Raw genomic sequence first — 24,967 nt, forward strand, 5'->3', positions numbered from 1 at the left:
GAGAGAGGAGAGGAGGAGAGGTACACTGTCTGTTTGGTAACAGAGAGAGGAGAGGAACACAGTCTGTTTGGTAACAGAGAGAGGAGAGGAGGCGAGGAGGAGAGGAACACAGTCTGTTTGTTAACAGACAGAGAGGAGAGGAACACAGTCTGTTTGTTAACAGAGAGGAGAGGAGGAGAGGAACACAGTCTGTTTGTTAACAGAGAGAGAGGAGAGGAGGAGAGGAACACAGTCTGTTTGTTAACAGAGAGAGGAGTGGAGGAGAGGAACACAGTCTGTTTGTTAACAGAGAGAGAGGAGAGGAACACAGTCTGTTTGTTAACAGAGAGAGAGGAGAGGAACACAGTCTGTTTGTTAACAGAGAGGAGAGGAGAGGAGGAGAGGAACACAGTCTGTTTGTTAACAGAGAGAGGAGAGGAGGAGAGGAACACAGTCTGTTTGTTAACAGGGAGGAGAGGAGGAGAGGAACACAGTCTGTTTGTTAACAGAGAGAGGAGAGGAGGAGAGGAACACAGTCTGTTTGTTAACAGAGAGAGGAGAGGAGGAGAGGAGGAGAGGAACACAGTCTGTTTTTTAACAGAGCGGAGTGGAGAGGAGGAGAGGAACACAGTCTGTTTGTTAACAGAGAAAGAGGAGAGGAGGAGAGGAACACAGTCTGTTTGTTAATAGGGAGGAGAGGAGGAGAGGAACACAGTCTGTTTGTTAACAGAGAGAGGAGAGGAGGAGAGGAACACAGTCTGTTTGTTAACAGAGAGAGGAGAGGAGGAGAGGAGGAGAGGAACACAGTCTGTTTTTTAACAGAGCGGAGAGGAGAGGAGGAGAGGAACACAGTCTGTTTGTTAACAGAGAAAGAGGAGAGGAGGAGAGGAACACAGTCTGTTTGTTAATAGACAGAGAGGAGAGGAGGAGAGGAACACAGTCTTTGTGTTAACAGAGAGGAGAGGAGGAGAGGAACACAGTCTGTTTGTTAACAGAGAGGAGAGGAACACAGTCTGTTTGTTAACAGAGAGAGGAGAGGAGGAGAGGAACACAGTCTGTTTGTTAACAGGGAGGAGAGGAGGAGAGGAACACAGTCTGTTTGTTAACAGAGAGAGGAGGAGGAGAGGAACACAGTCTGTTTGTTAACAGAGAGGAGAGGAGGAGAGGAACACAGTCTGTTTGTTAACAGACAGAGAGGAGAGGAACACAGTCTGTTTGTTATCAGACAGAGAGGAGAGGAGGAGAGGAACACAGTCTGTTTGTTAACAGAGAGCAGAGGAGAGGAGGAGAGGAACACAGTCTGTTTGTTAACAGACAGAGAGGAGAGGCGCACAGTCTGTTTGTTAACAGAGAGAGGAGAGGAGGAGAGGAACACAGTCTGTTTGTTAACAGAGAGGAGAGGAGGAGAGGAACACAGTCTGTTTGTTAACAGACAGAGAGGAGAGGAACACAGTCTGTTTGTTAACAGAGAGAGAGGAGAGGAGGAGAGGAACACAGTCTGTTTGTTAACAGAGAGAGGAGAGGAGGAGAGGAACACAGTATGTTTGTTAACAGACAGAGAGGAGAGGAGCACAGTCTGTTTGTTAAGAGAGAGAGGAGAGGAGGAGAGGAACACAGTCTGTTTGTTAACAGAGAGGAGAGGAGGAGAGGTACACAGTCTGTTTGTTAACAGAGAGAAGAGGAGGAGAGGAACACAGTCTGTTTGTTAACAGAAAGGAGAGGAGGAGAGGAACACAGTCTGTTTGTTAACAGAGAGAGGAGAGGAGGAGAGGTACACTGTCTGTTTGGTAACAGAGAGAGGAGAGGAACACAGTCTGTTTGGTAACAGAGAGAGGAGAGGAGGCGAGGAGGAGAGGTACACAGTCTGTTTGTTAACAGACAGAGAGGAGAGGAACACAGTCTGTTTGTTAACAGAGAGGAGAGGAGGAGAGGAACACAGTCTGTTTGTTAACAGAGAGAGAGGAGAGGAGGAGAGGAATACAGTCTGTTTGTTAACAGAGAGAGGAGTGGAGGAGAGGAACACAGTCTGTTTGTTAACAGAGAGAGAGGAGAGGAACACAGTCTGTTTGTTAACAGAGAGAGAGGAGAGGAACACAGTCTGTTTGTTAACAGAGAGGAGAGGAGAGGAGGAGAGGAACACAGTCTGTTTGTTAACAGAGAGAGGAGAGGAGGAGAGGAACACAGTCTGTTTGTTAACAGGGAGGAGAGGAGGAGAGGAACACAGTCTGTTTGTTAACAGAGAGAGGAGAGGAGGAGAGGAACACAGTCTGTTTGTTAACAGAGAGAGGAGAGGAGGAGAGGAGGAGAGGAACACAGTCTGTTTTTTAACAGAGCGGAGAGGAGAGGAGGAGAGGAACACAGTCTGTTTGTTAACAGAGAAAGAGGAGAGGAGGAGAGGAACACAGTCTGTTTGTTAATAGACAGAGAGGAGAGGAGGAGAAGAACACAGTCTGTTTGGTAACAGAGAGAGAGGAGAGGAACACAGTCTGTTTGTTAACAGACAGAGAGGAGAGGAACACAGTCTGTTTGTTAACAGAGAGGAGAGGAGGAGAGGAACACAGTCTGTGTGTTAACAGAGAGGAGAGGAGGAGAGGAACACAGTCTGTTTGTTAACAGAGAGGAGAGGAGGAGAGGAACACAGTCTGTTTGTTAACAGAGAGAGGAGAGGAGGAGAGGAACACAGTCTGTTTGTTAACAGAGAGGAGAGGAGGAGAGGAACACAGTCTGTTTGTTAACAGAGAGGAGAGGAGGAGAGGAACACAGTCTGTTTGTTAACAGACAGAGAGGAGAGGAACACAGTCTGTTTGTTAACAGAGAGAGGGGAGAGGAGGAGAGGAACACAGTCTGTTTGTTAACAGAGAGAGAGGAGGAGAGGAACACAGTCTGTTTGTTAACAGACAGAGAGGAGGAGAGGAACACAGTCTGTTTGTTAACAGACAGAGAGGAGAGGAGGAGAGGAACACAGTCTGTTTGTTAACAGAGAGAGGAGAGGAGGAGAGGACCACAGTCTGTTTGTTAACAGACAGAGAGGAGAGGAGCACAGTCTGTTTCTTAACAGAGAGAGGAGAGGAGGAGAGGAACACAGTCTGTTTGTTAACAGAGAGGAGAGGAGGAGAGGTACACAGTCTGTTTGTTAACAGAGAGAGAGGAGAGGAGGAGAGGTACACAGTCTGTTTGTTAACAGAGAGAGAGGAGAGGAGGAGAGGTACACAGTCTGTTTGTTAACAGAGAGAGAGGAGAGGAACACAGTCTGTTTGTTAACAGAGAGAGAGGAGAGGAACACAGTCTGTTTGTTAACAGAGAGAGAGGAGTGGAGGAGAGGAACACAGTCTGTTTGTTAACAGAGAGAGGAGAGAGGAGGAGAGGAACACAGTCTGTTTGTTAACAGAGAGAGAGGAGAGGAACACAGTCTGTTTGTTAACAGAGAGGAGAGGAGAGGAGGAGAGGAACACAGTCTGTTTGTTAACAGAGAGAGGAGAGGAGGAGAGGAGGAGAGGAACACAGTCTGTTTGTTAACAGAGAGGAGAGGAGAGGAGGAGAGGAACACAGTCTGTTTGTTAACAGAGAGAGGAGAGGAGGAGAGGAACACAGTCTGTTTGTTAACAGAGAGAGGAGAGGAGGAGAGGAGGAGAGGAACACAGTCTGTTTGTTAACAGAGCGGAGAGGAGAGGAGGAGAGGAACACAGTCTGTTTGTTAACAGAGAGGAGAGGAGGAGAGGAACACAGTCTTTGTGTTAACAGAGAGGAGAGGAGGAGAGGAACACAGTCTGTTTGTTAACAGAGAGGAGAGGAACACAGTCTGTTTGTTAACAGAGAGAGGAGAGGAGGAGAGGAACACAGTCTGTTTGTTAACAGGGAGGAGAGGAGGAGAGGAACACAGTCTGTTTGTTAACAGAGAGAGGAGGAGGAGAGGAACACAGTCTGTTTGTTAACAGAGAGGAGAGGAGGAGAGGAACACAGTCTGTTTGTTAACAGACAGAGAGGAGAGGTACACAGTCTGTTTGTTATCAGAGAGAGAGGAGAGGAGGTGAGGAACACAGTCTGTTTGTTAACAGAGAGGAGAGGAGAGGAGGAGAGGAACACAGTCTGTTTGTTAACAGACAGAGAGGAGAGGAGCACAGTCTGTTTGTTAACAGAGAGAGGAGAGGAGGAGAGGAACACAGTCTGTTTGTTAACAGAGAGAGAGGAGAGGAGAGGAGGAGAGGAACACAGTCAGTTTGTTAACAGGGAGGAGAGGAGGAGAGGGACACAGTCTGTTTGTTAACAGACAGATAGGAGAGGAGGAGAGGAACACAGTCTGTTTGTTAACAGACAGAGAGGAGAGGAACACAGTCTGTTTGGTAACAGAGAGAGGAGAGGAGGAGAGCAGGAGAGGAACACAGTCTGTTTGTTAACAGACAGAGAGGAGAGGAGGAGAGGAACACAGTCTGTTTGTTAACAGAGAGGAGAGGAGGAGGAGAGGAACACAGTCTGTTTGTTAACAGAGAGAGGAGAGGAGGAGAGGAACACAGTCTGTTTGTTAACAGAGAGAGGAGAGGAGGAGAGGAACACAGTCTGTTTGTTAACAGAGAGAGGAGAGGAGGAGAGGAACACAGTCTGTTTGTTAACAGAGAGAGGAGAGGAGGAGAGGAACACAGTCTGTTTGTTAACAGAGAGGAGAGGAGGAGAGGAACACAGTCTGTTTATTAACAGACAGAGAGGAGAGGAGGAGAGGAACACACTCTGTTTGTTAACAGACAGAGAGGAGAGGAGGAGAGGAACACAGTCTGTTTGTTAACAGAGAGAGAGAGGAGAGGAGGAGAGGAACACAGTCTGTTTGTTAACAGAGAGAGGAGAGGAACACAGTCTGTTTTTTAACAGAGAGGAGAGGAGGAGAGGAACACAGTCTGTTTGTTAACAGAGAGGAGAGGAGGAGAGGAACACAGTCTGATTGTTAACAGAGAGGAGAGGAGGAGAGGAACACAGTCTGTTTGTTAACAGAGAGGAGAGGAGGAGAGGAACACAGTCTGTTTGTTAACAGAGAGGAGAGGAGGAGAGGAGGAGAGGAACACAGTCTGTTTGTTAACAGAGAGAGGAGAGGAGGAGAGGAACACAGTCTGAGGCCTCACTGTATTTCTATTTTTGACAACTTTTACTTCACTACATTCCTAAAGAATATAATGTACTTTTTACTCCATACATTTTCCCTGACTCCCAAAGGTACTCGTTACATTTTGAATCTTTAGCTGGACAGGAAAATTGTTCAATGCACGCACTTATCAAGAGAACATCCCTGGCCATCCCTACAGCCTCTGATCTGGTGGACTCACTAAACACATGCTTGGTTTGTAAATTATGTCTGAGTGTTGGAGCATGACCCTGGATATTTGTAAATTAAAAACACAAGAAAATTATGCCGTCTGGTTTGCTTTATATAATTTGAAATGATTTATACTTTTACTTTTGATACTTAAGTATATTTTAGCGGTTATATTTATTTTTGGTACTTCAGTATATTTAGAAACAAATACTTTTAGACTTTTACTCAAGTCGTATTTTACCAGGTGACTTTCACTTTTACTGGAGTCATTTTCTATTAAGGTATCTTTACTTCTACACACACGCACACACACACACGTACGCACACATGCACACACACACGCACACACACACACACACATGATGACAACATCAAGGTTGTGTGGTGGACTGAAGTGGGATGATGTAACTGCATGCTAAACAGTAAAAGTCTATTGTAACCTCTTTGCAATAAGGAACTGAGACCAAAAGCTCCAGAGAAGTTTCAAGTGTTTATTACCCAGGATGCCGTCAGCTGAGTGCCCCCGTTTAGAAAGCCCACAACATATTATATAGTCTTCCCTTGTAGGCATCACCTCCCCAGCTATCCATTTTATGACCCCAGTGAGTTTCCCTCCTTTCCCCTGGGGAATGTCCATGGTCCTCTTTGTTTAGTCAGACTCACAACCCGTCCATCTTCATCCTGGGCCTGACCCTGCTCTCTGATCCTGCTCTCTGATCCTGCTCTCTGATCCTGCTCTCTGATCCTGCTCTCTGATCCTGCTCTCTGACCCCGCTCTCTGATCCCGCTCTCTGATCCCGCTCTCTGATCCCGCTCTCTGATCCTGCTCTCTGACCCCGCTCTCTGATCCCGCTCTCTGATCCCGCTCTCTGACCCCGCTCTCTGATCCCGCTCTCTGATCCCGCTCTCTGACCCCGCTCTCTGACCCTGCTCTCTGATCCTGCTCTCTGACCCTGCTCTCTGATCCTGCTCTCTGACCCCGCTCTCAGACCCCGCTCTCTGATCCCGCTCTCTGACCCCGCTCTCTGATCCCGCTCTCTGATTCCGCTCTCTGATCCTGCTCTCTGACCCCGCTCTCTGACCCCGCTCTCTGATCCTGCTCTCTGATCCCGCTCTCTGACCCCGCTCTCTGATCCCGCTCTCTGATTCCGCTCTCTGATCCTGCTCTCTGACCCCGCTCTCTGACCCCGCTCTCTGATCCTGCTCTCTGACCCCGCTCTCTGATCCCGCTCTCTGATTCTGCTCTCTGATCCTGCTCTCTGACCCCGCTCTCTGACCCTGCTCTCTGACCCCGCTCTCTGACCCTGCTCTCTGATCCCACTCTCTGATCCCGCTCTCTGATCCCGCTCTCTGACCCTGCTCTCTGACCCTGCTCTCTGACCCCGCTCTCTGACCCCGCTCTCTGATCCTGCTCTCTGAACCCGCTCTCTGACCCTGCTCTCTGATCCTGGGCAATTTCCTCTTCTCTGATTAGGTCAACATTTCTAAATTAGCATAAGCACAGTGTCATGGTCTAAACTCCATTCATACCCACAGTAATCATTCACTAAACAGGATACAAACAGTGTCATGGTCTAAACTCCATTCATACCCACAGTAATCATTCACTAAACAGGATACAAACAGTGTCATGGTCTAAACTCCATTCATACCCACAGTAATCATTCACTAAACAGGATACAAACAGTGTCATGGTCTAAACTCCATTCATACCCACAGTAATCATTCACTAAACAGGATACAAACAGTGTCATGGTCTAAACTCCATTCATACCCACAGTAATCATTCACTAAACAGGATACAAACTAACTACAGTTTAACTTGAAACATGTTACATTTTAATAGAATCCATCATATGGCTGTCAATCAGCTAGACTGTCTCTCTCACACACACACACACACACACACACACACACACACACACACACACACACACACACACACACACACACACACACAGTCATCTCTAGCGCTTTCTCCAGGACTACCGTCTACTGAACCCTACTGTAGTCATCTCTAGTGCTTTCTCCAGGACTACCGTCTACTGAACCCTACTGTAGTCATCTCTAGTGCTTTCTCCAGGACTACCGTCTACTGAACCCTACTGTAGTCATCTCTAGTGCTTTCTCCAGGACTACCGTCTACTGAACCCTACTGTAGTCATCTCTAGTGCTTTCTCCAGGACTACCGTCTACTGAACCCTACTGTAGTCATCTCTAGTGCTTTCTCCAGGACTACCGTCTACTGAACCCTACTGTAGTCATCTCTAGCGCTTTCTCCAGGACTACCGTCTACTGAACCCTACTGTAGTCATCTCTAGCGCTTTCTCCAGGACTACCGTCTACTGAACCTTACTGTAGTCATCTCTAGCGCTTTCTCCAGGACTACCGTCTACTGAACCCTACTGTAGTCATCTCTAGCGCTTTCTCCAGGACTACCGTCTACTGAACCCTACTGTAGTCATCTCTAGTGCTTTCTCCAGGACTACCGTCTACTGAACCCTACTGTAGTCATCTCTAGTGCTTTCTCCAGGACTACCGTCTACTGAACCCTACTGTAGTCATCTCTAGTGCTTTCTCCAGGACTACCGTCTACTGAACCCTACTGTAGTCATCTCTAGTGCTTTCTCCAGGACTACCGTCTACTGAACCCTACTGTAGTCATCTCTAGTGCTTTCTCCAGGACTACCGTCTACTGAACCCTACTGTAGTCATCTCTAGTGCTTTCTCCAGGACTACCGTCTACTGAACCCTACTGTAGTCATCTCTAGTGCTTTCTCCAGGACTACCGTCTACTGAACCCTACTGTAGTCATCTCTAGTGCTTTCTCCAGGACTACCGTCTACTGAACCCTACTGTAGTCATCTCTAGTGCTTTCTCCAGGACTACCGTCTACTGAACCCTACTGTAGTCATCTCTAGTGCTTTCTCCAGGACTACCGTCTACTGAACCCTACTGTAGTCATCTCTAGTGCTTTCTCCAGGACTACCGTCTACTGAACCTTACTGTAGTCATCTCTAGTGCTTTCTCCAGGACTACCGTCTACTGAACCCTACTGTAGTCATCTCTAGTGCTTTCTCCAGGACTACCGTCTACTGAACCCTACTGTAGTCATCTCTAGTGCTTTCTCCAGGACTACCGTCTACTGAACCCTACTGTAGTCATCTCTAGTGCTTTCTCCAGGACTACCGTCTACTGAACCCTACTGTAGTCATCTCTAGTGCTTTCTCCAGGACTACCGTCTACTGAACCCTACTGTAGTCATCTCTAGTGCTTTCTCCAGGACTACCGTCTACTGAACCCTACTGTAGTCATCTCTAGTGCTTTCTCCAGGACTACCGTCTACTGAACCCTACTGTAGTCATCTCTAGTGCTTTCTCCAGGACTACCGTCTACTGAACCCTACTGTAGTCATCTCTAGTGCTTTCTCCAGGACTACCGTCTACTGAACCCTACTGTAGTCATCTCTAGTGCTTTCTCCAGGACTACCGTCTACTGAACCTTACTGTAGTCATCTCTAGTGCTTTCTCCAGGACTACCGTCTACTGAACCCTACTGTAGTCATCTCTAGTGCTTTCTCCAGGACTACCGTCTACTGAACCCTACTGTAGTCATCTCTAGTGCTTTCTCCAGGACTACCGTCTACTGAACCCTACTGTAGTCATCTCTAGTGCTTTCTCCAGGACTACCGTCTACTGAACCCTACTGTAGTCATCTCTAGTGCTTTCTCCAGGACTACCGTCTACTGAACCCTACTGTAGTCATCTCTAGCGCTTTCTCCAGGACTACCGTCTACTGAACCCTACTGTAGTCATCTCTAGCGCTTTCTCCAGGACTACCGTCTACTGAACCTTACTGTAGTCATCTCTAGCGCTTTCTCCAGGACTACCGTCTACTGAACCCTACTGTAGTCATCTCTAGCGCTTTCTCCAGGACTACCGTCTACTGAACCCTACTGTAGTCATCTCTAGTGCTTTCTCCAGGACTACCGTCTACTGAACCTTACTGTAGTCATCTCTAGTGCTTTCTCCAGGACTACCGTCTACTGAACCCTACTGTAGTCATCTCTAGTGCTTTCTCCAGGACTACCGTCTACTGAACCCTACTGTAGTCATCTCTAGTGCTTTCTCCAGGACTACCGTCTACTGAACCCTACTGTAGTCATCTCTAGTGCTTTCTCCAGGACTACCGTCTACTGAACCCTACTGTAGTCATCTCTAGTGCTTTCTCCAGGACTACCGTCTACTGAACCCTACTGTAGTCATCTCTAGCGCTTTCTCCAGGACTACCGTCTACTGAACCCTACTGTAGTCATCTCTAGTGCTTTCTCCAGGACTACCGTCTACTGAACCCTACTGTAGTCATCTCTTTCTTTAACTACCTCACTCTCTTTCTAACACTCATCTTTCTCTTCCCTCTCTTCGTTTGTTTAACTTAGTGAATATTAGATGAAGGGTAATTAGAAGACATGGGGTTGGTCGGGGTCTGCTGTGTTAATTAGACATGATTCATAATTAATTTAATCAGCAGAGTGTTGTACTGTAGGTGAAGGTCCTGCTCAATGGGGTGTCAGAGAGAGAACAGGGATTCACAGAGGAGAGGAGAGGAGAGGAGAGGAGAGGAGAGGAGAGGAGAGGAGAGGAGAGGAGAGGAGAGGAGAGGAGAGGAGAGGAGAGGAGAGGAGAGGAGAGGAGAGGGACGTCCCTAAATACTACTGTTCTTTGACATGTCTGACAGTGCTTCAGACTATATACTGGCATTATATACTGGCATTATATACTGGCATTATATACTGGCGTTATATACTGGCATTATGTAGTGGCGTTATATACTGGCATTATATACTGGCATTATGTACTGGCATTATATACTGGCATTATGTACTGGCATTATGTACTGGTGTTATGTACTGGCATTATATACTGGCATTATATACTGGCATTATGTACTGGCATTATATACTGGCATTATATACTGGCATCATATACTGGCATTATATACTGGTGTTATATACTGGCATTATATACTTCCATTAAATACGTCCATTATATACTGGCATTATATACTGGTGTTATATACTGGCATTATATACTGGTGTTATATACTGGCATTATATACTGGCGTTATACACTGGGATTATGTACTGGGATTATATACTGGTATTATGTACTAATAGTACAGCTCAGATTTACTCAGGAAACACAGGCCTACAACACAGCGTAGGAATTGCCTTTAGGCCTCGTGTTTTCATTTAGTAAATCCTTTTTTATGTATTCATTACTCCAAGCTCCATAATGGTTGATGCTGAGTGTTATGTCTCTGTAGTCTGCCAGCATACTGTAGTTATTGTAACGTGTCAGTAAACTGAATAATACTGAGTAATCTAGTCACACTGATAGACCACTGAGGTTGACAGGACGGGCTCAGTCTGTGTGTGTTCTGAATGTTCTGGGTCGCAGACTGAAACCAATTTCCTTCAATGCATAAATCATCAACACGAACAGTCAACACTCACACGGTATTGCATTATGCTCATCCTTTTATCCTTCGAGAATAAAGGAGAGATTACAGCCTGGAATACCACAGTAGATCGTTGTATCCTTAGAGAATAAAGGAGAGATTACAGCCTGGAATACCACAGTAGATCGTTGTATCCTTAGAGAATAAAGGAGAGATTACAGCCTGGAATACCACAGTAGATCGTTGTATCCTTAGAGAAGAATGGAGAGATTACAGCCTGGAATACCACAGTAGATCGTTTTATTCTTAGAGAATAAAGGAGAGATTACAGCCTGGAATACCACAGTAGATCGTTGTATCCTTAGAGAATAAAGGAGAGATTACAGCCTGGAATACCACAGTAGATCGTTTTATTCTTAGAGAAGAATGGAGAGATTACAGCCTGGAATACCACAGTAGATCGTTGTATCCTTAGAGAATAAAGGAGAGATTACAGCCTGGAATACCACAGTAGATCGTTTTATTCTTAGAGAATAAAGGAGAGATTACAGCCTGGAATACCACAGTAGATCGTTTTATTCTTAGAGAATAAAGGAGAGATTACAGCCTGGAATACCACAGTAGATCGTTGTATCCTTAGAGAAGAATGGAGAGATTACAGCCTGGAATACCACAGTAGATCGTTGTATCCTTAGAGAATAAAGGGGAGATTACAGCCTGGAATACCACAGTAGATCGTTTTATCCTTAGAGAAGAATGGAGAGATTACAGCCTGGAATACCACAGTAGATCGTTGTATCCTTAGAGAATAAAGGGGAGATTACAGACTAGAATACCACAGTAGATCGTTGTATCCTTAGAGAATAAAGGAGAGATTACAGCCTGGAATACCACAGTAGATCGTTTTATTCTTAGAGAAGAAAGGGGAGATTCCAGACTAGAATACTGTACCATAGTAGATCTATGGACTTCACAGTGAGTTCACATTGTAATCAAAGCAATACTGTAGTCTGTAGATTTGCTTGGTGGTCTGTCACAGGGAATATGTACAGCGTGTCTGGGTTGAAAGGGCAGTTGACTCCAAAGTAAAAGTTTGTCAGATGTTTTCAGACCTCAAAAGTGATGTAATGTTGAGATGAGTGTATGTGTTTCATGCCATCTGCTGCGTGAATGTGGATCCAACTTTACATCCGAATCCCAAATGAATCAGTCTAAAATGATTGAATTAGACGCTGCCTATCTTTCCCATTCATTGGGGATTCAGGCAAATATGTATCTAAAAAAAACAACAGATGGTGTGGAAAATGAACTAATCTCAACTTTAGACCACATTTTGAGGCCTGAAAACTCCAAACTAACTTTTGATTTAGGAGGGTCTTATTAAAAGATCGCTTGTGGAAACAGTGAAACTACCTGTCTCTCTGTCTCTGTCTCTCGCTGTCTCTCTCTGTCTCTCTCTCTCGGTGCATGAGGAGGGCTCTGTCCTTTCTTGCTTTTTTCCTTGGTCTTTTTTTTCTAAATGTTATTTTCTGTGGTGGAGGGTTAACACACTGTTAGTTAAGCTGTACCCACTGTTTTCGTTCAAAGTTAGGGAGGAAGGGGACGGAGTTTTAGTTTCCTGGCAGTGTAGCTGGGGGAACTAGAGAGTAGTAACAGAGAGGTGGTGGATCTGGAGAGCAGGGTGGCTGGGGGAACTAGAGAGTAGTAACAGGGAGGTGGTGGAACTGGAGAGCAGGGTGGCTGGGGGAACTAGAGAGTAGTAACAGGGAGGAGGTGGAACTGGAGAGCAGGGTGGCTGGGGGAACTAGAGAGTAGTAACAGGGATGTGGTGGAACTGGAGAGCAGGGTGGCTGGGGGAACTAGAGAGTAGTAACAGAGAGGTGGTGGAACTGGAGAGCAGGGTGGCTGGGGGAACTAGAGAGTAGTAACAGGGAGGTGGTGGATCTGGAGAGCAGGGTGGCTGGGGGAACTAGAGAGTAGTAACAGGGAGGAGGTGGAACTGGAGAGCAGGGTGGCTGGGGGAACTAGAGAGTAGTAACAGGGAGGAGGTGGAACTGGAGAGCAGGGTGGCTGGGGGAACTAGAGAGTAGTAACAGGGAGGAGGTGGAACTGGAGAGCAGGGTGGCTGGGGGAACTAGAGAGTAGTAACAGGTAGGTGGTGGAACTGGAGAGCAGGGTGGCTGGGGGAACTAGAGAGTAGTAACAGGGAGGTGGTGGAACTGGAGAGCAGGGTGGCTGGGGGAACTAGAGAGTAGTAACAGGGAGGAGGTGGAACTGGAGAGCAGGGTGTCTGGGGGAACTAGAGAGTAGTAACAGGGAGGAGGTGGAACTGGAGAGCAGGGTGGCTGGGGGAACTAGAGAGTAGTAACAGGGAGGAGGTGGAACTGGAGAGCAGGGTGGCTGGGGGAACTAGAGAGTAGTAACAGGGAGGTGGTGGAACTGGAGAGCAGGGTGGCTGGGGGAACTAGAGAGTAGTAACAGGGAGGTGGTGGAACTGGAGAGCAGGGTGGCTGGGGGAACTAGAGAGTAGTAACAGGGAGGAGGTGGAACTGGAGAGCAGGGTGTCTGGGGGAACTAGAGAGTAGTAACAGGGAGGAGGTGGAACTGGAGAGCAGGGTGGCTGGGGGAACTAGAGAGTAGTAACAGGGAGGAGGTGGAACTGGAGAGCAGGGTGGCTGGGGGAACTAGAGAGTAGTAACAGGGAGGTGGTGGAACTGGAGAGCAGGGTGGCTGGGGGAACTAGAGAGTAGTAACAGGGAGGTGGTGGAACTGGAGAGCAGGGTGGCTGGGGGAACTAGAGAGTAGTAACAGTGTAGCTGGGGGAACTAGAGAGTAGTAACAGAGAGGTGGTGGAACTGGAGAGCAGGGTGGCTGGGGGAACTAGAGAGTAGTAACAGGGAGGAGGTGGAACTGGAGAGCAGGGTGGCTGGGGGAACTAGAGAGTAGTAACAGGGAGGTGGTGGAACTGGAGAGCAGGGTGGCTGGAGGAACTAGAGAGTAGTAACAGGGAGGAGGTGGAACTGGAGAGCAGGGTGGCTGGGGGAACTAGAGAGTAGTAACAGGGAGGTGGTGGAACTGGAGAGCAGGGTGGCTGGGGGAACTAGAGAGTAGTAACAGAGAGGTGGTGGAACTGGAGAGCAGGGTGGCTGGGGGAACTAGAGAGTAGTAACAGGGAGGTGGTGGAACTGGAGAGCAGGGTGGCTGGGGGAACTAGAGAGTAGTAACAGGGAGGAGGTGGATCTGGAGAGCAGGGTGGCTGGGGGAACTAGAGAGTAGTAACAGGGAGGTGGTGGAACTGGAGAGCAGGGTGGCTGGGGGAACTAGAGAGTAGTAACAGGGAGGTGGTGGAACTGGAGAGCAGGGTGGCTGGGGGAACTAGAGAGTAGTAACAGGGAGGAGGTGGAACTGGAGAGCAGGGTGGCTGGGGGAACTAGAGAGTAGTAACAGGGAGGAGGTGGAACTGGAGAGCAGGGTGGCTGGGGGAACTAGAGAGTAGTAACAGGGAGGTGGTGGAACTGGAGAGCAGGGTGGCTGGGGGAACTAGAGAGTAGTAACAGGGAGGAGGTGGATCTGGAGAGCAGGGTGGCTGGGGGAACTAGAGAGTAGTAACAGGGAGGAGGTGGATCTGGAGAGCAGGGTGGCTGGGGGAACTAGAGAGTAGTAACAGGGAGGTGGTGGAACTGGAGAGCAGGGTGGCTGGGGGAACTAGAGAGTAGTAACAGGGAGGTGGTGGAACTGGAGAGCAGGGTGGCTGGGGGAACTAGAGAGTAGTAACAGGGAGGAGGTGGATCTGGAGAGCAGGGTGGCTGGGGGAACTAGAGAGTAGTAACAGGGAGGTGGTGGAACTGGAGAGCAGGGTGGCTGGGGGAACTAGAGAGTAGTAACAGGGAGGAGGTGGAACTGGAGAGCAGGGTGTCTGGGGGAACTAGAGAGTAGTAACAGGGAGGTGGTGGAACTGGAGAGCAGGGTGGCTGGGGGAACTAGAGAGTAGTAACAGGTAGGTGGTGGAACTGGAGAGCAGGGTGTCTGGGGGAACTAGAGAGTAGTAACAGGGAGGTGGTGGATCTGGAGAGCAGGGTGGCTGGGGGAACTAGAGAGTAGTAACAGGGAGGAGGTGGAACTGGAGAGCAGGGTGTCTGGGGGAACTAGAGAGTAGTAACAGGGAGGTGGTGGATCTGGAGAGCAGGGTGGCTGGGGGAACTAGAGAGTAGTAACAGGGAGGAGGTGGAACTGGAGAGCAGGGTGGCTGGGGGAACTAGAGAGTAGTAACAGGGAGGAGGTGGAACTGGAGAGCAGGGTGTCTGGGGGAACTAGAGAGTAGTAACAGGGAGGAGGTGGAACTGGAGAGCAGGGTGGCTGGGGGAACTAGAGAGTAGTAACAGGGAGGAGGTGGAACTGGAGAGCAGGGTGTCTGGGGGAACTAGAGAGTAGTAACAGGGAGGTGGTGGAACTGGAGAGCAGGGTGGCTGGGGGAACTAGAGAGTAGTAACAGGTAGGTGGTGGAACTGGAGAGCAGGGTGTCTGGGGGAACTAGAGAGTAGTAACAGGGAGGTGGTGGATCTGGAGAGCAGGGTGGCTGGGGGAACTAGAGAGTAGTAACAGGGAGGAGGTGGAACTGGAGAGCAGGGTGTCTGGGGGAACTAGAGAGTAGTAACAGGGAGGTGGTGGATCTGGAGAGCAGGGTGGCTGGGGGAACTAGAGAGTAGTAACAGGGAGGAGGTGGAACTGGAGAGCAGGGTGGCTGGGGGAACTAGAGAGTAGTAACAGGGAGGAGGTGGAACTGGAGAGCAGGGTGTCTGGGGGAACTAGAGAGTAGTAACAGGGTGGCTGGGGTGCAGAGACTGCCCTACCTTACTGATGTCGGCTGGAGGGAACCAGCATGCGCGCTGCTGAGGAGAGCAGGCGGATTAGGGTTGGACCGGCAGCTGTTCCTCATGAGGCTGGAGAGACAGCAGGTCTCTCAGACTTTTACTCTGCGGTGCTGAGGGCCTGGCAGCTGCTAAAGCCCATTCGAGACGGGGGTGTGGAGCCTGGGCTGTGGGTGTGGGAGGAGCCTATTTTACACAACTCAGCCATCCTTTTGAGATGGGTTCAGTCGGCCACCCTGCAGAGGCGACTGATGGCAGGTGGTTTACTAAGACTGGGTGACCTGCGACTGCTGGGAGAGGAGCGGTGGAAAACCCCGGAAGTTCTGGCACAACAAACAGGAATAACGTCTCTTAGGCTGCTGGAGAGATTCCTGGAGGAGGTCCAGGAGGCACTGTCTGAGGAGGTCCAGGAGGCACTGTCTGAGGAGGTCCAGGAGGCACTGTCTGAGGAGGTCCAGGAGGCACTGTCTGAGGAGGTCCAGGAGTCACTGTCTGAGGAGGTCCAGGAGGCACTGTCTGAGCCTGTAAGGGGGGTGTTTGAGCAGCCAAAGGGGGAGGGACCGCTAATGTTTCCGCCACTGCAGATGACGGCAGAGACTGGGGACTGGCAAGGGGAAGGGGGCTCTTCAAACTCCCAGGACCCCAGTGGAGGGTTCTACATGGAGCCCTGGCCACTAACAGCTGGTTGGCACGGATCGACCCGAGGGTTTGACTGGGGTGTCCTTTCTCTGTCATGAGTGAAACTGTGCATCATGTGTTTTCTATGTGCGCCAGGTTAATGACATTAATGTCTCTGTTGGGATGTCTGTGTGAGAGGTTGGGGGGGTTACTGTTGGGATGTCTGTGTGAGAGGTTGGGATGGTTTTTACTGTTGGGATGTCTGTGTGAGAGGTTGGGGTGGGTTTTACTGTTGGGATGTCTGTGTGAGAGGTTGGGATGGTTTTTACTGTTGGGATGTCTGTGTGAGAGGTTGGGGTGGGTTACTGTTGGGATGTCTGTGTGAGAGGTTGGGGGGGGGTTTACTGTTGGGATGTCTGTGTGAGAGGTTGGGGTGGGTTTTACTGTTCGGATGTCTGTGTGAGAGGTTGGGGGGGTTACTGTTGGGATGTCTGTGTGAGAGGTTGGGGTGGTTTTTACTGTTGGGATGTCTGTGTGAGAGGTTGGGGGGGGGTTTTACTGTTGGGATGTCTGTGTGAGAGGATGGGGTGGTTTTTACTGTTGGGATGTCTGTGTGAGAGGTTGGGTTTTTTTTACTGTTGGGATGTCTGTGTGAGAGGTTGGGGTGGGTTTTACTGTTGGGATGTCTGTGTGAGAGGTTGGGGTGGTTTTTACTGTTGGGATGTCTGTGTGAGAGGTTGGGGGGGTTACTGTTGGGATGTCTGTGTGAGAGGTTGGGGGGGGGTTTACTGTTGGGATGTCTGTGTGAGAGGTTGTGGTGGTTTTTACTGTTGGGATGTCTGTGTGAGAGGTTGGGGTGGTTTTTACTGTTGGAATGTCTGTGTGAGAGGTTGGGGGGGTTACTGTTGGGATGTCTGTGTGAGAGGTTGGGGTGGTTTTTACTGTTGGGATGTCTGTGTGAGAGGTTGGGGTGGTTTTTACTGTTGGGATGTCTGTGTGAGAGGTTGGGGTGGTTTACTGTTGGGATGTCTGTGTGAGAGGTTGGGGTGGTTTTTACTGTTGGGATGTCTGTGTGAGAGGTTGGGGTGGTTTTTACTGTTGGGATGTCTGTGTGAGAGGTTGGGGTGGTTTTTACTGTTGGGATGTCTGTGTGAGAGGTTGGGGTGGTTTTTACTGTTGGGATGTCTGTGTGAGAGGTTGGGGTGGTTTTTACTGTTGGGATGTCTGTGTGAGAGGTTGGGTTTTTTTTACTGTTGGGATGTCTGTGTGAGAGGTTGGGGTGGGTTTTACTGTTGGGATGTCTGTGTGAGAGGTTGGGGTGGTTTTTACTGTTGGGATGTCTGTGTGAGAGGTTGGGGGGGTTACTGTTGGGATGTCTGTGTGAGAGGTTGGGGGGGGTTTACTGTTGGGATGTCTGTGTGAGAGGTTGTGGTGGTTTTTACTGTTGGGATGTCTGTGTGAGAGGTTGGGGTGGTTTTTACTGTTGGAATGTCTGTGTGAGAGGTTGGGGGGGTTACTGTTGGGATGTCTGTGTGAGAGGTTGGGGTGGTTTTTACTGTTGGGATGTCTGTGTGAGAGGTTGGGGTGGTTTTTACTGTTGGGATGTCTGTGTGAGAGGTTGGGGTGGTTTACTGTTGGGATGTCTGTGTGAGAGGTTGGGGTGGTTTTTACTGTTGGGATGTCTGTGTGAGAGGTTGGGGTGGTTTTTACTGTTGGGATGTCTGTGTGAGAGGTTGGGGTGGTTTTTACTGTTGGGATGTCTGTGTGAGAGGTTGGGGTGGTTTTTACTGTTGGAATGTCTGTGTGAGAGGTTGGGGTGGTTTTTACTGTTGGGATGTCTGTGTGAGAGGTTGGGGTGGGTTTTACTGTTGGGATGTTTATAATGGGGTACAGCTATTCAAATAAGGAGAAGGCCAAATGTTTGCTCAGGCAAAGTTGGCAATTTGGCTAACAAGGAGGAACAGGGTCAAAGGTGGAGGGATAACAAACCCTTTAACTATTATTGAATGGGATGGCCTCTGCGCGCCTTAGGGTGGAATTTGAGTTGTATAAAATGATAAACAGTGTGGAGATGTTTCAGGAGATATGGTGTGTTGGGGGGCTGTCTGTATAGCTGGGGGAGATGTTTCAGGAGATATGGTGTGTTGGGGGGCTGTCTGTATAGCTGGGGGAGATGTTTCAGGAGATATGGTGTGTTGGGGGGGCTGTCTGTATAGCTGGGGGAGATGTTTCAGGAGATATGGTGTGTTGGGGGGCTGTCTGTATAGCTGGGGGAGATGTTTCAGGAGATATGGTGTGTTGGGGGGCTGTCTGTATAGCTGGGGGAGATGTTTCAGGAGATATGGTGTGTTGGGTGGGCTGTCTGTATAGCTGGGGGAGATGTTTCAGGAGATATGGTGTGTTGGGGGGCTGTCTGTATAGCTGGGGGAGATGTTTCAGGAGATATGGTGTGTTGGGGGGGCTGTCTGTATAGCTGGGGGAGATGTTTCAGGAGATATGGTGTGTTGGGGGGCTGTCTGTATAGCTGGGGGAGATGTTTCAGGAGATATGGTGTGTTGGGGGGCTGTCTGTATAGCTGGGGGAGATGTTTCAGGAGATATGGTGTGTTGGGGGGGCTGTCTGTATAGCTGGGGGAGATGTTTCAGGAGATATGGTGTGTTGGGGGGCTGTCTGTATAGCTGGGGGAGATGTTTCAGGAGATATGGTGTGTTGGGGGGCTGTCTGTATAGCTGTGTGAGATGTTTCAGGAGATATGGTGTGTTGGGGGGCTGTCTGTATAGCTGGGGGAGATGTTTCAGGAGATATGGTGTGTTGGGGAGCTGTCTGTATAGCTGGGGGAGATGTTTCAGGAGATATGGTGTGTTGGGGGGCTGTCTGTATAGCTGGGGGAGATGTTTCAGGAGATATGGTGTGTTGGGTGGGCTGTCTGTATAGCTGGGGGAGATGTTTCAGGAGATATGGTGTGTTGGGGGCTGTCTGTATAGCTGGGGGAGATGTTTCAGGAGATATGGTGTGTTGGGGGGCTGTCTGTATAGCTGGGGGAGATGTTTCAGGAGATATGGTGTGTTGGGGGGCTGTCTGTATAGCTGGGGGAGATGTTTCAGGAGATATGGTGTGTTGGGGCTGTCTGTATAGCTGGGGGAGATGTTTCAGGAGATATGGTGTGTTGGGGGGGCTGTCTGTATAGCTGGGGGAGATGTTTCAGGAGATATGGTGTGTTGGGGGGCTGTCTGTATAGCTGGGGGAGATGTTTCAGGAGATATGGTGTGTTGGGGGGCTGTCTGTATAGCTGGGGGAGATGTTTCAGGAGATATGGTGTGTTGGGGAGGCTGTCTGTATAGCTGGGGGAGATGTTTCAGGAGATATGGTGTGTTGGGGGGCTGTCTGTATAGCTGGGGGAGATGTTTCAGGAGATATGGTGTGTTGGGGGGCTGTCTGTATAGCTGGGGGAGATGTTTCAGGAGATATGGTGTGTTGGGGGGCTGTCTGTATAGCTGGGGGAGATGTTTCAGGAGATATGGTGTGTTGGGGGGCTGTCTGTATAGCTGGGGGAGATGTTTCAGGAGATATGGTGTGTTGGGGGCTGTCTGTATAGCTGGGGGAGATGTTTCAGGAGATTTTTGTGTGTTGGGGGGGCTGTCTGTATAGCTGGGGGAGATGTTTCAGGAGATATGGTGTGTTGGGGGGCTGTCTGTATAGCGGGGGGAGATGTTTCAGGAGATATGGTGTGTTGGGGGGCTGTCTGTACAGCTGGGGGAGATGTTTCAGGAGATATGGTGTGTTGGGGGGGCTGTCTGTATAGCTGGGGGAGATGTTTCAGGAGATATGGTGTGTTGGGGGGCTGTCTGTATAGCTGGGGGAGATGTTTCAGGAGATATGGTGTGTTGGGGGCTGTCTGTATAGCTGGGGGAGATGTTTCAGGAGATATGGTGTGTTGGGGGGCTGTCTGTATAGCTGGGGGAGATGTTTCAGGAGATATGGTGTGTTGGGGGGGCTGTCTGTATAGCTGGGGGAGATGTTTCAGGAGATATGGTGTGTTGGGGGGCTGTCTGTATAGCTGGGGGAGATGTTTCAGGAGATATGGTGTGTTGGGGGGGCTGTCTGTATAGCTGGGGGAGATGTTTCAGGAGATATGGTGTGTTGGGGGGCTGTCTGTATAGCTGGGGGAGATGTTTCAGGAGATATGGTGTGTTGGGGGGGCTGTCTGTATAGCTGGGGGAGATGTTTCAGGACGATATGGTATGTTGGGGGGGCTGTCTGTATAGCTGGGGGAGATGTTTCAGGAGATATGGTGTGTTGGGGGGCTGTCTGTATAGCTGGGGGAGATGTTTCAGGAGATATGGTGTGTTGGGGGGCTGTCTGTATAGCTGGGGGAGATGTTTCAGGAGATATGGTGTGTTGGGGGGCTGTCTGTATAGCTGGGGGAGATGTTTCAGGAGATATGGTGTGTTGGGGGGCTGTCTGTATAGCTGGGGGAGATGTTTCAGGAGATATGGTGTGTTGGGGGGCTGTCTGTATAGCTGGGGGAGATGTTTCAGGAGATATGGTGTGTTGGGGAGCTGTCTGTATAGCTGGGGGAGATGTTTCAGGAGATATGGTGTGTTGGGGAGCTGTCTGTATAGCTGGGGGAGATGTTTCAGGAGATATGGTGTGTTGGGGAGCTGTCTGTATAGCTGGGGGAGATGTTTCAGGAGATATGGTGTGTTGGGGAGCTGTCTGTATAGCTGGGGGAGATGTTTCAGGAGATATGGTGTGTTGGGGGGCTGTCTGTATAGCTGGGGGAGATGTTTCAGGAGATATGGTGGGTCGGGGGGCTGTCTGTATAGCTGGGGGAGATGTTTCAGGAGATATTGTGTGTTGGGGGGCTGTCTGTATAGCTGGGGGAGATGTTTCAGGAGATATGGTGGGTCGGGGGGCTGTCTGTATAGCTGGGGGAGATGTTTCAGGAGATATGGTGTGTTGGGGGGCTGTCTGTATAGCTGGGGGAGATGTTTCAGGAGATATGGTGGGTCGGGTGGGGGAGATGGGTTGGACATACGGCTGTAGAAGTGGTGAGGTTTTGGTTATTGTGGTGTGTTGTTTTGTATCGTGGGGGGAGGGCAAGGTGAGTGTGTAGCATAGTGCGATATTTGTTTTTAAAGGGGGGCGGGATGGGGGGTAGTGGTGAGGTTATAATTAAATTAAAACAGGATGTATCATTAAAGAAAGACAAAAAGACAAAAAAAGTTTTTTTAAAGTCTCTCTCTGTCTCGCTCTCATTCTCTCTTCCTCTCTTTCTCTCTGTGTGTGTCTTTCTCTCTGTCTCTCTCAATTGAAGAGCTTTATTGGCATGGGAAACATATGTTAACATTGCCAAAGCAAGTGAGGTAGATAATAAACAAAAGTGAAATAAACAATAAAAATGAACAGTAGACATTACACTCACAGAAGTTCCAAAATAATAAAGACATTTAAAATGTCATATTATGTCTATACAGTGTTGTAATGATGTGCAAATAGTGAAAGTACAAAAGGGAAAATAAATAAACATAAATACTGGTTGTAATTACAATAGTGTTTGTTCTTCACTAGTCTCTCTCTCTCTCTCTCTCTCTCTCTCTCTCTCTCTCTCTCAGGGTGATGACTGTTCTCTGACCTGTCCTGCTGGGGTGTATGGGGCCAACTGTTCCTCTCCCTGTTCCTGCCACAACCAGATCTCCTGCTCACACATCGACGGATCCTGCATGTGCAGAGAAGGTACTGTAGGCTGAATACTGCCATATCTCTCTCTTTCCTTCTCTCCTCCCTCTCTCTCTCTCTGGCTCTCTCTTTCTCCCTTTCTCTCTTTATTTCTCTCTTTATTTTTCTCTCTCTCTTTATTTCTTTCTCTCTCTCTTTCTCACTCTCTTTTCTCTCTCTTTAAGATTGTATCTGCTCTGTATGTTGTTAGCTAGCTAGTTTTAGAGGAATGATTCCATTTTTAACTGCCAATACGACAACATTGAATTCAAACAATTCTGTCAATCCACAGCCACACACTGACATCAGTTGATGATAAGATTTAGACAAGTTGTAAATGCAACTAGTGCTGATATTGTATTATATAACAGCACTCACAGCTTTCCAAGAAAACAGAAATGTAGACATTTATGGACTGTTTACAGATATTTTATTTTTATTTAACCAGGCAAGTCAGTTAAGAACACATTCTTATTTACAATGACAGCCTACCCCGGCCAAATCTGGGCCAATTGTGTGCCACCCCATGGTACTCCCAATCATGGCCGGTTGTGATACAGCCTAGAATCGAACCAGGGTCTGTAGTGGCGCCTCTAGCACTGAGATGCAGTGCCTTAGACCACTGTGCCACTCTGGAGCCCTAGTTATAGAGGCTAGTTAAAAAGATTGGTAAACACGTATTTCCTGCGTAAGTAAAATCAGGATTATGCCTCTACAGGCATTCATTCCAATTAGACTGGTTTGGATTTCTCCCTGACCAATATGGCTGCCATTTTCACCACATTCTGGAACTTTGAGGGTTTATGATGTAGCCCCTCTAGTAATTTAATAGAATCTCAATGATAGCAACTACACTGCTCAAAAAAATAAAGGGAACACTTAAACAACACAATGTAACTCCAAGTCAATCACACTTCTGTGAAATCAAACTGTCCACTTAGGAAGCAACACTGATTGACAATAAATTTCACATGCTGTTGTGGAAATGGTATAGACAACAGGTGGAAATTATAGGCAATTAGCAAGACACCCCCAATAAAGGAGTGGTTCTGCAGGTGGTGACCACAGACTACTTCTCAGTTCCTATGCTTCCTGGCTGATGTTTTGGTCACTTTTGAATGCTGGCGGTGCTTTCATTCTAGTGGTAGCATGAGACGGAGTCTACAACCCACACAAGTGGCTCAGGTAGTGCAGCTCATCCAGGATGGCACATCAATGCGAGCTGTGGCAAGAAGGTTTGCTGTGTCTGTCAGCGTAGTGTCCAGAGCATGGAGGCGCTACCAGGAGACAGGCCAGTACATCAGGAGACGTGGAGGAGGCCGTAGGAGGGCAACAACCCAGCAGCAGGACCGCTACCTCCGCCTTTGTGCAAGGAGGAGCAGGAGGAGCACTGCCAGAGCCCTGCAAAATGACCTCCAGCAGGCCACAAATGTGCATGTGTCTGCTCAAACGGTCAGAAACAGACTCTATGAGGGTGGTATGAGGGCCCGACGTCCACAGGTGGGGGTTGTGCTTACAGCCCAACACCGTGCAGGACGTTTGGCATTTGCCAGAGAACACCAAGATTGGCAAATTCGCCACTGGCGCCCTGTGCTCTTCACAGATTAAAGCAGATTCACACTGAGCACATGACAGACGTGACAGAGTCTGGAGACGCCGTGGAGAACGTTCTGCTGCCTGCAACATCCTCCAGCATGACCGGTTTGGCAGTGGGTCAGTCATGGTGTGGGGTGGCATTTCTTTGGGGGGCCGCACAGCCCTCCATGTGCTCGCCAGAGGTAGCCTGACTGCCATTAGGTACCGAGATGAGATCCTCAGACCCCTTGTGAGACCATATGCTGGTGCGGTTGGCCCTGGGTTCCTCCTAATGCAAGACAATGCTAGGCCTGATGTGGCTGGAGTGTGTCAGCAGTTCCTGCAAGAGGAAGGCATTGATGCTATGGACTGGGCCGCCCGTTCCCCAGACCTGAATCCAATTGAGCACATCTGGGACATCATGTCTCGCTCCATCCACCAACGCCATGTTGCACCACAGACTGTCCAGGAGTTGGCGGATGCTTTAGTCCAGGTCTGGGAGGAGATCCCTCAGGAGACCATCCGCCACCTCATCAGGAGCATGCCAAGGCGTTGTAGGGAGGTCATACAGGCACGTGGAGGCCACACACACTACTGAGCCTCATTTTGACTTGTTTTAAGGACATTACATCAACGTTGGATTAGCCTGTAGTGTGGTTTTCCACTTTAATTTTGAGTGTGACTCCAAATCCAGACCTCCATGGGTTGATAAATTGGATTTCCATTGATTATTTTTGTGTGATTTTGTTGTCAGCACATTCAACTATATAAAGAAAAAAGTATTTAATAACATTATTTCATTCATTCAGATCTAGGATGTGTTATTTTAGTGTTCCCTTTATTTTTTGGAGCAGTGTATATTACCAGACAGACAGACAAGCTGTAGTAACTATAGTAACTATATTACCAGACAGACAGACAAGCTGTAGTAACTATAGTAACTATATTACCAGACAGACAAGCTGTAGTATCTATAGTAACTATATTACCAGACAGAGAAGCTGTAGTATCTATAGTAACTATATTTCCAGACAGACAGACAGACAAGCTGTAGTATCTATAGTAACTATATTACCAGACAGACAGACAAGCTGTAGTATCTATAGTAACTATATTACCAGACAGACAGACAAGCTGTAGTAACTATAGTAACTATATTACCAGACAGACAGACAAGCTGTAGTAACTATAGTAACTATATTACCAGACAGACAGACAAGCTGTAGTAACTATAGTAACTATATTACCAGACAGACAGACAAGCTGTAGTATCTATAGTAACTATATTACCAGACAGACAGACAGACAAGCTGTAGTATCTATAGTAACTATATTACCAGACAGACAAGCTGTAGTATCTATAGTAACTATATTACCAGACAGACAGACAAGCTGTAGTAACTATAGTAACTATATTACCAGACAGACAGACAAGCTGTAGTATCTATAG

At 48.5% G+C, this 24,967-nt stretch overlaps 1 protein-coding gene across 2 annotated transcripts in view; it reads left to right on the forward strand.

The window, feature by feature from the left end:
- LOC106593436 (multiple epidermal growth factor-like domains protein 11) overlaps nucleotides 1-24,967 on the forward strand; it is a 386,429-nt gene that overhangs the window by 249,814 nt on the left and 111,648 nt on the right. For both annotated transcript variants that reach the window (XM_082969798.1, XM_082969799.1), the window contains exon 12: nucleotides 21,840-21,960. In XM_082969798.1, coding sequence (XP_082825924.1) covers nucleotides 21,840-21,960 — 121 coding nt within the window. The remainder of the gene's footprint in view (nucleotides 1-21,839; nucleotides 21,961-24,967) is intronic.

This window comes from Salmo salar, chromosome 26 (assembly GCF_965601325.2).
Source record: "Salmo salar chromosome 26, fSalSal1, whole genome shotgun sequence".
Lineage (NCBI taxonomy): Eukaryota > Metazoa > Chordata > Actinopteri > Salmoniformes > Salmonidae > Salmo > Salmo salar.